Below are 13,110 nucleotides of genomic sequence, written 5' to 3' on the forward strand. Positions count from 1 at the left end.
AATTGTCAAGCCAGAAACGATGATCATCCTTTTTTGCACATGGAATATAATATTTTTCTCATCCTCGATTTTTTTACTTGTACCCCTCAGAACCAATCATCCGGCTGGGGCAGGTGAAGTTCACAGTGAACGAGCCCAAGTTTGACGATGAGTTTGCCATCGTGGAGATCCCAGTCATCCGTACAGGAGACACCTCCAAAACCTCCATCGTTCGAGTACACACCAAGGATGGGTCTGCCAAGTCTGGCCTGGACTACCTGCCACTGTCTATGGGTACATACATTGTTTACGTATGATAATTTCAAATAAGTAGATGAATGAGACAAAGTACAGCATCAAAACAAATACCATACAGTACAGTGCATTGTAGGCGTAGTTTTATATATAGCTGTTTCACAAGTAAGTTTCATAAACACAGAAACATGTATACAGGGCCAATACTAGTGAAAGTTTTCCCCTTATGCTTAGCAAGGTTTTAAGACTTACTGACTTGGTTCATACCTTTCCTTACAGAGGTGAAGTTTGGGAAGAATGTGACTAAGAGAATAGTGGAGGTAGAAGTCCTGTACGACGGCGAGCGTGAAATGAGAGAGTCGTTCACGGTCCTTCTAAAGAACGACAGGAACATGGTCGCCGAGACGCGGGACAAGAAAGCCATCATCTACATCGAGGAGATGAACAGGATGGCGGACGTGACCTTCCCATTGCCTCCGCAGGTCGTGTCGCTCATGGACTATGACGACATGGCTGACGCTCGCGACAAACCGCCAGCAGGCTACCCTGTTGTTTGTGTTACTGTGAGTAATCACTGCAGTGTTTACTTTTATATGTTCATTCTCAGAGTGCACATAGCTTACAGTGTTTTAATGGAATGCTTGACTTCTGTCGTGTGCCACTCCTTCCCTGCCACCCAAACCACTGTGGCTGCTCAAGAGTTCCTGTCCAGCAGTAAATTTCCCATTCTGTATCCCTTCTCAGTCGAATGTAAATGTGTTGAAAGGTTGAAGTTAATTCTTTCAGTGCACTTGATGACTAAAACTACTGACATTCATATCTTGCTCGTGGTTACATTATTAGTTGTACAAAAATTCCTATCAATGCACTATTTGATTCTTGTGAAAACTGGAATTATCACACTTATCCATGTTTTCTTCTTTTGAAATAGTCTATCTTCTTGGACCTTTCATACTACTGTTATTTTACTTTGATCCTTATTTGTAGACAGAGATAACATTGTCCATTCCTCCACCCTTCAGGCCTGCAATCCCAAGTTTACTGATTATGACAAGACCGGATCTCTCTGCACCACGGAGAACATCAACGAAACCCTGACGAGGTACCGTTGGCGAGTGTCGGCTCCAAGCGGCCAGGACGGAGTGACCAATCGGCTGAGAGATGTGGACTCCACCACATACTTCACTAGCACACGGGAAATCACCTTAGACAGCATCTATTTTGGACCTAACAGCCGTGTGCAGTGTGTGGCTCGAGCAGTGAACGGTGATGGAGATCCAGGTATGTATAACACTCAGTTTCTCAGAGGGGAGGGGTGTGTGGCTGAACACACATTAAAAACAAGTAAAAAGCTGACATCTGTTGTTATTCCACTCATTCTTTTGTGTGTCTACACTCAGAGCACTTTCAATACTGTCTCAATATTGTCGTGACATACAACTCCTTTGGTGTAGCATTGGTAACTTTGCAGTTTTTGTGTATCAAGACATGTTATTTTCAAACATGATTTTGCTGTAACCTGAGTTTTTGGTTTTAGTGCAGCAAACACTCGGGTAACTTAAGGCCTGTGATTCGATGGAGCTCCGTGGGGAGTAAAAAAGGGCGTGGCTCCGCAAGGTTACCAGGGCGATGGAACCGAACGTGAATTTCGAACCACTCCGTGACCGTAGGTGACCTGCGGGACCGCCAAGTTTTCAGAACGGTCCAATGTCATAATGTAACGTTACATTGCGAAAACAGGAACTCACTATGTATGGGGCACACTAACTACTTTTGGAAAGACGCCTAAGTGCTAACCGTATTAGGTATTGATGAAGTATTTATCAAATATTGAAATAATTCGATGCGATTAAGAATACAAGGCCCCCGCGGAAGCCTCATAATGGTACCGCCCGAACCGTGTTCGATGTAAAATGGCGGGAAAACGACAGCTTTGATTGACAACGGCCCTAAGCTTCGCGAAGCATCTTGCATAGCCACATTTATGGGCTTCAGCCTCGGTCAAAACAGCATTATTGCTAACAAATTTAGTGTATTTTGATGTATTAGCACTTGTTTGTTAAAACTGTCCGCGGCTATTTTGTTTTTGTTCAAAAGTATTTTCACTGGAGGTCATTCACATGAAAATCCACCAGTGTCTAGTACATTTTAAACTGTTCAAGCATTGTGTGAAGTTTCATCTTGATACGACTACGCGACAAAAAGTTATGAGGATTTAAGCGTTTTAACATAGCTACATGCGTGTCACATGCCTTAAGTTACCTGAGCAGATTTTTTTGTCCTCCCAGAGATATGCCAATGCATAACTATACAATGTACATGTATGTCATTTTGATATCAAAATACATGAATATGGACAAATAAGGTCTATTCTAGACACAGTGTCAAACTTGTGAGGCAGACTTGATGTCAGCTAAGTGTTTTCCTGGTAAAACGTGTACCATTGCCTGTCCCAGGTCTGGAGTCCACAAGTGAGCCTGTGACCATCAGCAGGACAGAGGGTCTGTGTCAGCAGAGAGTGGCTGGAACCATCGGGGCTGATCCTTTCACTGCCAAGATGAGATACACAGGTAAACATCATACTTACAAAGAGTAGGGTGTGAGTAGATCAATCTAGTCTGACACAGGCTGTAATTAACATACAAAACTGGTCTGCTTTGACTTTGATTTTGACTTTATTGGGATCCACAATTAGCTTGACATTTCTGCTAGCTATTCTTCCTGTAGTCCTACACTTAAAATACATTCTGCCGCATATTAAAGCAGGTTACCATATAATTTTTGCAGTTCCAAAATGTAAAAGAAAGGAGTCCTCAATTTGTGTTGCTATCTCTCTACCCAGGAGCAGAGGACCCTGACCACCCTAACCTGATCAAGCTGTCCGTCACCATGCCCCACATCGACGGCATGCTGCCGGTCATCTCCACTCAGGAGCTAGCCAACTTTGAGATCACTCTGAGTCAGGACGGCACGCGCATTGGGCTGCACAAGTGCTCCAACCTGCTGGACTATGATGAGGTGGACACAAGGTAATGCAGACATCTGTGTGATGCTATTATCTGATCTCTTGCATGATATGATGATCACATGTGTACTGTATATATGTATCCTTGTTGTGTATGATACTTGTTACACAATACACTGGAACGGGAACAAACCAAGACAGGAGCCTCGACAAGAACACAGCTTGTTCTTTGCGCACATGCAACACATCCACGATACCGGTATGTGGAAAAACAATGAGAGATGCTGCAGCACAGATCTTGACTCCAATTTCTGCTTTTTCTTTCAGATATGGTTTCGTCACTGACGAGACGAAGAATGCGAACATCGTCGGTGAGACGCAGCCGTACCAGTACAGCTCCGACCTGCGTGGGGAGAGGGCCCTGCGCTTCTACCGTAACCTGGACCTGGAGTCCTGTCTGTGGGAGTTTGTGTCGTACTACGACATGTCAGAGCTGCTGACAGACTGTGGCGGACAGATCGGAACCGATGGACAGGTGAGAGAAACATTGCTTGCTGTTGCCTGTTTATGCCGTTGCCGTACTGTACTGTATATCATCATCTTCATCATCACGCAGCCGGTTCTTTCACCGGTGAGGCACACTGGATAGAGTCTTTCCAGTATGACCTGTCATGAATGGCAGACATTAAAGCAGACCCTGACAGTCCAATGTCTCTTTCTATCATTGTCTTTAACTTTATGTTTGGTCAACCCACTCTGCGCCTTCCATCTGGTGACCAGTCCATTAGTCTCCCTGCAGGCTTGTTGAACCACATGCCCTGCCAGGGCGAGCCGGCGCTGCCTCACCACAGATGGAATGGCTGGGAGGAGGCCGTATAGTTGCTTGTTGGTTAAACAGCCTCTCCTGTAGATAATGTGTGCTATGGTGCAGAGATTGCTGATATTTGATGTTTAAAGTGTTTGTATGCTTTCCCTCCAGGTACTGAATCTGGTGCAGTCCTACGTGACCCTCCGTGTGCCCCTGTATGTGTCCTACATCTTCCACTCCCCGGCGGCGGTGGGCGGCTGGCAGCACTTTGACCTGCAGTCCCAGCTCAGACTCACCTTTGTGTACGACACTGCCATCTTGTGGCAGGACGGCATTAGTGCACCTCCAGAGGCGCAGCTACAAGGTAGGGTCTTGAGTCTTACTCTTTGTGACCTCTCTCTCTCAATTTAAGTACAAAAACATATATTTGGAAGGTTGATAAAGCTCAGACATCAAGGTTATAAGATACACAACATGACAGTTACCGCCGTATACATTTTTGTATATTTGTGAGATTTCTCCAAGCACACAATAGAATTAGGAAAGTTGAAAGAGTGCTGCTTGTTCTAATGTTTACTTGTAGTGGAACTGACCTTTCTCTTCACAGTAGGTTCAACTTACATTTTTTTGTGTAGAAGTATAAAAAGTGAATGATGTGTGGTACTTGATGCTCTGTTTAACATCCCCCTTCCTCTCCAGGTTACTTGTACCCAACTGGCATGCGTATCCGTGAGGACGGGCGTTTGGTTGTGAACTTCAGGACAGAGGCCAGGTTCAGAGGACAGTTTGTCTTGGATCATCAAGGTAGGGAACTGAATGTGAAATGTGTAAAATAACTCTTGTTAAGATAGAGAGACCACCTTTCCTGTATTGGCCACATTTTGGCAGTCCCTGGCATTATTCCTTCCTTATTGACCTTCCTTTTCTTTTAAGTGGTCTCTTTCCAAGCATGGCCATATTTGGTAGGATTTTCTGTAAGGTTTTCCTTGTGATATTGTGCCTTGCGCTTATGCTGTACTTTCAAGCTAACAGTAAATAGGAGTAGCGAATAGTGGATTACCATTTCAGCACCAAGGAGAGAACCTTTCCCATTGCCTTGTCATAGCCTACTGTTTTAGTGCCAGTTGCTCTGTTAAACAAAATTATTTCCCTTCTGCGATATAGGAACACCTTTAACATCTATGGTGATGTCTGGAGAGAACGATCGTTTGACGTTCACCTTGGAAAATATCCGCAGCGAGACGACCTTCAACCAACCCAACCAGGAGTGGGAGTTCACCTCCGACTATGCTGTACGTCAAATGTTGTTCTCTATGACATTAGATACACACCACAACAAGAAATGAAGACTAGCAAAAATGCTGCACTTGTTTAATTTTCTGATGACTCCTTGGCTTCAAGTTTTTTTGTATTCTTATCATCGTCATAATGGGACTTCACTCGAACATGTTGACTGAATGTGTGTATGTAGTTGTAAATTTTTTCCTAAAGCAGGTAAAATATTCTGGTATATTATCAACCTAGAGTCACTCCCTTTCTAATCATTTTAGCTTTGAATGAAGAGACGTGAGATTTTTAACGTAAAGTTTCAATCTTGATAATTGTGTTGTTAGTTTTCTGTGCTAGACTGATTGTTTTTCTAATCATCATGTCTGTAGGTAAGAGACTACTCAGGCACATACCAGATTAAGCTGCTTCCCTGCACCACCACTACTGACCAGACCTACAGTCTGCCGATTGTCTGCACACCGCGGGAACCTGTCACCTTCGACATGGACGTGCGCTTCCAACAGGTACAGGAACTACGTTATAGAAGCTAGTCTAAAAGCGCAATACTGGGCCATGATTGGATTTGTTGCACTTTGATGGTCTAGTGATTTCAGTACAGTACCAGATCCTGGCTAGAATGACCATGCAAGGGACTTGTGAAATCAGTCATCTTGGACAAACTTGGACATATGGTCTTCTTATGTACATTATTTTATGCACATTGTAAATTCAAAATGATAATGTGAATGTTTTAGTATTAGGCTACCTTTAGGTTAGTTTACCAAGCATTGCACATTGTAAGTAATGTAAGTTGTTGATGAATTATTGTGAATTATTGTAAGATTGATTTATTCTCAGTAAACCCTTCTCCACCCCCACCAGGTGTCGGACCCTGTTGCGACAGAGTTCAGTCTGAACACACAGTTCCACCTGCTGGCTAAACGCTCCCTCTGGCTGTCCGATGGATCCATGGGCTTTGGACAGGGCAGTGACACTGCTTTCGCTGCAGGTTTGTGCAAAAAATATCTTACATTAGAAACCTTTTGCGACTTGAGTGTTGCAGTTTTTGCCTGTATGGTTTTGAACCAAAAGATCAGGGGTTTATGTCCTGACTTGTCTGTCATTGTTTCAAAACTAGATTTTCATACTCCACATCTTGCGACACTTGTAATATTATTATATAACTGATGATAGATAGAACATGCTTTTATGTGCAAGGGCCATATTTTTAGTTAGGTCACAGGCAAGTCCTTTGCACTAGTTCTTGGTTGGTTTTTAGGCATGCAATAGACTGGTGATTGGGATGTGGTGGTTAGGTATGTGATTGACAAGTGATTGATACATAACACTATGTTAAACCCATCCAGGTGACACCATGTTTGGTCGCATCATGGTGGACCCGGTGCAGAACCTGGGAGACTCCTTCTTCCTGACCATCGAGAAGGTTTACCTGTGTACAGGGAGGGAGGGGTACGTGCCCAAGTACAGCCCTGATGAGGGCGAGTACGGATGTGTGGCCGAGTCACCCAACCTGCTGCACACCATGAAAGTCTTGGTAAGGACAAGTGCAGCATTGTGGAATGTATTTATTGTAGTTGCATGGTAGGGTATCTAGGGTGAATCTTAGATATAGGCGCATTTTCACTTACTCTGTAAGAACGTATCCTATAGCACCCTACTTACCCATTTTATCTGTACAAATTCAATTTACATCAGAGATGATAATGTCAGATGGAGATCTCATAGACTATCTGATCTGATTCGTACTAACTTAAAAAACTTAGTATGCTTTTTTTTTGCACTGCCAGAGTCTTGAAGATCTAGTGGCTATATTTATATGTAGTACTGTCATCCTCACTGAATATTGTTGAACAAATAGCAGTTCAAGTACATGTATATGTATGAATGATTTTAGTACATGTATGCACCTAGTACCCGTGTGTTGACTGGGTTTACAAGTTGTACCTCCATTCCACAGGATAAGGGAGCACCAAACACAGTGGTAGAAGAGTGGAGCAGTGTTCCCTTCAATGCCATTCTGGCAATTGATGACCCTGGTGCAGCAACACTGGCGAACCAGGCTGGGTCTGATGGATTCAGGCTAGACGCTACTCCACTGTTCCAGGTTAGGGTTTAGTTACAGTAACCAATTCACAATTGTTTTTCCTGTTTCCCGTAGTATTAGCTCTTATTGTTTGATCCTATTGAAGCTCTAGACAAGCACCTCATCAGAGAGCATATGTCAACTTTTCTCCCTGAACAAGGATAGCTCTATCCATTCCTAGACATTTTTTTTGCCAAAGCCATAGCTGAATATTCAGTACAAGCTACATGTAGCTTGTTGATATGCAGTCACACAATTGATACACAGTTGACATGATACACAGAAATCCTTATCATACCTCTACCCTCCAGGTGTCCAGTGGAAGGACGTGGTTCATCCATGCCATCTACACCGTCCGTTCTGAGGAGAACCGCAACAGAGGGTTGAGGAAACGCAGCATCACCATGCACAGCATCGCAGCGGCCAATGAGGAGTTCTCGAATGCCCTGCCACGCGTTCGCCGTTCTGGCACTGCGCCGCCAGAAGAGGTGGAGCAAATCGGTAAGGACGGGATGGGCACCAACCTGCACCGCGTGGTCCTCAACTTCACCGCAACAGGACGGTACAACGAACCCGACGACCAGGTCGACATCGGACCCGGAGACGGAAACTACGACAAGGCGCCCAACGAAAAAGAAAACATGATTCCATACATTCCAATAGCAGCTGTCATATGCGCTGTAGCTCTGCTTGCTTGTTGTATATTTGCAGTGTGTGCATTCCGCAGGAGGAAAAAGCGCACAGAAACCAAGACAATCACAACGGTTTATAACACGCCTAGCCAAAACACAGATGCCTCTGAGGTGTGATAACAATGCAGACAAACATATAGGAACGTTTCATAGTAGTTGCAGCTAATTTTAGATTGCGTAGCATTCTCTGCTGTATCTTTTTGTAAAGGACAACAATTTTTAAACCGCTTTTATTGTACAATACTAGACCAGTGGGTAATATCATGCTTAGATTTTTTTGTTTGAATGTTTTATACCAGTTCTTTTGTTGACATTATGCAAGCAAATAATACCTTCAGCCAAACTAAACATATCTAGAAGTACAAATCATGCAATTAACTAACAGTGCCACTTGCTGGCACGGTAACAACATGGTTTGTTGTCAGTTGCTGGTATCTTCATCTGGTCCTAAATCTTTATGTTTTTTGCTTTGTTTAGTTACCAAAAGCTAAACCGAAATTTTTCAGAACACAAGTAATGAAGCACAACCAGCTTTCATACATCTTGGTTAAATGCACAGGCAGGTGACTGAAGTCATATGCATGCATGTACTTGGAGAAAAAATGTAAATTTTAAAGAAAATCTAAGACGTCTATATCTCTAACCGTACAGGCAAGATAGTGGCTACCTGAAGTTGATACATAAATGTAACAACATATGTAACAAGATTGCACATACGTAACATCATTCTCAGGTAGCTGGCCACTTGCAACATTCTTCTTTTAACTTGTCAATGCTGTGGACAATCTAAGCTTGCAATATTGTCAACTGAAATTGAAATCATGACTAAAAGATTCTGCATCGCAGTGCGATTTATGATTATTGTGATTTTAGCATAATGTTGTCATTATTAACTTGTGCTTTTTTATGCTCAAGCCAAACTTTTTATATCTTATACTGCTTATTGAATTCGTGTAGTATTTGCTTGAAATGTAGACTTCAATAATGGAATATTTGCACACTCTGTGCATCTGTACTATAAAATCAATGCTGCTGTAATATTACCACAGTAATAAAAATGTAGAGCTAGAAACATCACTGTGAATAGGACGATATGCAACTTTGTGGGAGCAGGATTTAGTGTTTATTAAGCAGCAAAATCATCTCATCTTACTTATGATGTATCACATTTAGGTAGCAAATCTGCACAGAGTGTTTTATTTTGAACTCAAAGTCTAGATCTAGTTTTGTAGTTTTGTTTGTTTATGTGTCGTTTATTTTGTATGATAAATGTTTCAGCAGATATGATTGAGATTCTACTATGTGGATCTCGCTATAGATACTAGCTGCCTTTGAGGCGCAGGAATGTTTGAATCCTTTTGTAATCAACAAACCTATGGTGCTATAGTCATATAATGTACACTGACATTGGAAGGGTAGTTGATACTACCTGCTCAGACATTTTCCCCTTTGTGGATTAGCATTGTGGACCACGAAATTTCTCTGAAGATCTTCTCTTACAAGTCATAAGGTTATGATTTTTAATAAGAAAATGCTATTATCTCATCCCATGCTGACAGAAAAGTTAGCAAGTTTGGGGTACCTGTAACAGGAACCATTATGCCAGTGTGAAAGTCAGGGGAAATCACTGTCTAACTTGAAGATTCTAGGAACCCAACTTTGGAGAGATGTCTGAAATTCTAATCTCCAAGCAGATCCTACGGCAGCATAAGATACTAGTAGTATCAAAAGCTGGCAGAGGAGTGAAGCCGGCCTAGGAGTGTGTTTGGCTACATGGCAAATGGACACCTCTTGGCTGACTACACTCCTTGGCCAGTTTGGTACTATTTTATGCCATTGTAGGATCTGCTTGGAGATTATGAAATTCCTTGTTTTTATTTTGGACAAACAGCTTCAATCAAACAAGTCAGAGCCAACGAGGGGTGCAGTTGTCAGCCACAAGATCAAGGTTTACTGCAACCATTTTACAAATCAGATTTCCCAATATTCCATCCTATAGTCTGTACTTCACTCTTCTGGACAGAATAAACATTGTACTGGAGTTGACCAATCTCTTTGTGGCTGTAGTTTCTTTTGTACTTTGTTAAAACTTACAAGATAGATAGCACTTCTAAACCACAAGAGCCTTATCTACTGCTAAGTTGATGTACATGCATATTTAGAAAGTCTATCATCCTGCTAATCGAACTACCTTACATGGCACAGAAATTCTCTATAATGTTAAAATAGCACAGAAGACACATACCCACCCCTGTAATCAAGTGGAGGTATCCACCCACATACACAGCTAGAATAAATCTTTGTGAACAGATCACACGGTCTCTTTTGACCCTTGTGTTCCAAGGAAGAAGCCTTGACAATTAAACTATCAGGTGAGGACTTAACAATGTGCAGTCTACCTTCCACATTGATGCTGAGGTTTTCATTATGATGAAGGTATTAAGGTTTTGGCCACCATGCTTTTGTGCACATGTTTTGACAAAGGTTTTACAAAATTACTGACGTAAGTGTGCATAAAACGAAATTGCCGGAAAACCATATTAAATTTTGATAATTTCCTGGGTTAACGCACTTGTCATTTTGTATGTTTTTGCTTTTGAGAAAGTACCTTGATATGACAGAACTTAAAACACTGTAGAATATGATGAATCTTTTGACCTACAGGAGTGGGGTGGGAGAGTACTAGAAAATATGACCAGGCTGACAGGTAGACATATAGTTTGTGGTCATTTAACATTGAGAGTTTCTCAGAGAAACTGAATGTTCAATGATAGTATGCAAGTTCAAACTGTTTACAAAAAACGTTTACAAATGACACTGTTTATCCATGTTGTGGCGTAAAGAAACGATAGAAAAAAAAACAGGTCCTATCTTTTTGGTGATAGAGGTGATTTTTTGTCTTGTGGGAATTACTAGGTGTGTGATTGAGAGTCGTGGGAATATTTAGTTTGGACACATGCTATCTGTAATGCACTGTGGTCAATGTTTTTGTTGTATCTCTGTTAAAAATACAAAGGAATAGATACGTGGCCGGTCGGATTCTGTTTTTGCACAAGGCGAGTGAAACGTTTTAAAGTTGCATTAAGGGGCATCACTAAATACGTTTTCCCTATGACATGATTATTTCCGAAGTATATGAAAGACCTGATGTAGGCTATGAAGTTGTGGGTGGGGTGGGGATGTGGAATTGTTGGGATCTGTCATTGTCAACAAGTTCACAATAATAAGAGATGTCTTTACATATCATTTGTAATGTAATGAGAAAAAACTTAGTTACCAAATGTATGGGGTCGTAGAAATCTAAATCATTGTAACGTTATCTACCTTGCTTTCTCATAAATCCATGATTTGAATGTAGTCAAAAGGTCCATCCATACGTTCCACAAATTTGAATTGTTATCTAAACATTGTATGTCCCTGATAGTTCTAGAAATACCACCAAAGTTCAGGATGACAACAACAGCCGAGATCGCCATTCCTCAGTCTTCAGACGACATCGCCCCCTCCTGGGTGCAGCAGGTACTGCAGAAGGACCTCCCAGGCATCACCATCACGGACGTCGATGTCAAAGGATCCATCAACCAATGGGAGGGATTCTTGAGCGACATCATCGCTTTTGATGCCGTGGGGACCAGGAATGGCACAAGCCAGCGCTACAATCTCGTCGCTAAACTGACAGACTTCAAGCGGCCCTTGACAATATCAAAAGAGTATCCAAGGGACCTTCATATCAAACTCGAGAAGTTTGAAGTCAAGTTTTACTCCAAGGGGGTCCCAGAGCTCCTGTCTGTGGCAATCCCGAGCTCAGAGCGCGAATCTAAGTCAGGGAATGAAGGTGACGAGAATCCCCCACCTGCTGATTCCTTGTTCCCAAAATGCTACTTCGCCGCCACCGATCCGAGCTCTATGGTGTCCGTCAGGGTTATGGAGAACCTGAAGGCTCAGGGATTCTCCATAAAACCCAATCACCAACCTCTGAGCCGCGAGGAGATGATGCTTGCTGCAGGGGCCTTGGCGCAGGTGCACGGTCTGTCCCATCGTCTGGAGCTCCGTTCGGGCGTCCCTCTTCCCGAGAAGTACGACTGGACAGACAACGCAGCTCAGAAGATTATAGGAACCCACGCATATCGATCTACTGTGAAGGCATTCGCCGCAGCTTGTCCTGACCAGGTAGATCTTATGGCTCGTCTGGAAAAGTTAGACTTTCTCGAGCTCGTCAAGAATCTGGAGAAGAATCCGAGGCTTCACGTGCTTTGCCATGCAGACTGTTGGGTCAATAACATCATGATTAAGGTAAAACATGACACGACACTGTTCCTTTCTTGTTTGAATGTATGAAGGGGTTATATATAGGCAAGATTTCTTGTTGCGTTTTCTTCCGAACTAAATTTTCCTTTAAATGTTTTACATTGGAATTTATTATTCCTATGATTTTTGGCTGAAGTACACTGGAGACGTGCCCACCGAAGCAACGCTGGTGGACTGGCAGGCTCCCATGTACTTGCCGCCAACCTATGACCTGACTCTCCTGTTCCTTTGCAACACGAGCTGGGACGTCTTCCACAACCACAGGGATGACATCCTGGCTTACTATCACCACAAACTGCTGGACACAGTGGGGCCCAACGGTCAGAAAATTCACTATCATACTAAGTACACATTTCAGTGTAAAAGAAAATAAAATTGGATGATACGTTTTCTTCATTTTGTTTTTTATTTGTTGTTGCATTGTTGTAATGACGCACATCTCACCAAACGAGAAAGGAATAGTAGTGCACGTGATATTGGAGTTTCCTTTTACACAACCAGTAAAGTCTCACCTGTTTACGTTTCTATGCCTATCAGACATCTTCCTCAGAGCTTCTGACTGGAGTTCTGCTTCTCACTGCTAATAATGTTATAGCCGATGGCGAGAAGCAGAACTCCAGTTCGAAGCTCTGAGGAAGATGTCTGATAGGCATAGAAACGTAAGCAGGTGAGACTTTACTGATTGGTAAAAGGAAACTCCAATATCATGTGTTCTACTAACCCGAGAAAT

At 42.6% G+C, this 13,110-nt stretch overlaps 2 protein-coding genes across 2 annotated transcripts in view; both read left to right on the top strand.

Moving 5' to 3' along the window:
- The window catches only part of LOC118418842 (FRAS1-related extracellular matrix protein 2-like), a 116,482-nt gene extending 106,364 nt beyond the window's left edge, over positions 1-10,118 (top strand). Inside the window, exons 13-26 of the mRNA XM_035824904.1 lie at positions 91-273; positions 514-797; positions 1,257-1,515; positions 2,691-2,804; positions 3,077-3,263; positions 3,527-3,734; positions 4,179-4,371; positions 4,707-4,811; positions 5,172-5,299; positions 5,666-5,800; positions 6,159-6,285; positions 6,644-6,831; positions 7,255-7,401; positions 7,692-10,118. Of these exons, the coding sequence (XP_035680797.1) occupies positions 91-273; positions 514-797; positions 1,257-1,515; positions 2,691-2,804; positions 3,077-3,263; positions 3,527-3,734; positions 4,179-4,371; positions 4,707-4,811; positions 5,172-5,299; positions 5,666-5,800; positions 6,159-6,285; positions 6,644-6,831; positions 7,255-7,401; positions 7,692-8,189 (2,756 nt within the window). The 3' untranslated portion in view covers positions 8,190-10,118. The remainder of the gene's footprint in view (positions 1-90; positions 274-513; positions 798-1,256; positions 1,516-2,690; positions 2,805-3,076; positions 3,264-3,526; positions 3,735-4,178; positions 4,372-4,706; positions 4,812-5,171; positions 5,300-5,665; positions 5,801-6,158; positions 6,286-6,643; positions 6,832-7,254; positions 7,402-7,691) is intronic.
- A 140-nt stretch (positions 10,119-10,258) lies between these two features.
- LOC118418850 overlaps positions 10,259-13,110 on the top strand; it is a 6,339-nt gene continuing 3,487 nt past the window's right edge. The window contains exons 1-3 of the mRNA XM_035824940.1: positions 10,259-10,444; positions 11,497-12,365; positions 12,517-12,700. Coding sequence (XP_035680833.1) covers positions 11,523-12,365; positions 12,517-12,700 — 1,027 coding nt within the window. The 5' untranslated portion in view covers positions 10,259-10,444; positions 11,497-11,522. The remainder of the gene's footprint in view (positions 10,445-11,496; positions 12,366-12,516; positions 12,701-13,110) is intronic.

This window comes from Branchiostoma floridae, chromosome 7, assembly GCF_000003815.2.
Source record: "Branchiostoma floridae strain S238N-H82 chromosome 7, Bfl_VNyyK, whole genome shotgun sequence".
NCBI lineage: Eukaryota > Metazoa > Chordata > Leptocardii > Amphioxiformes > Branchiostomatidae > Branchiostoma > Branchiostoma floridae.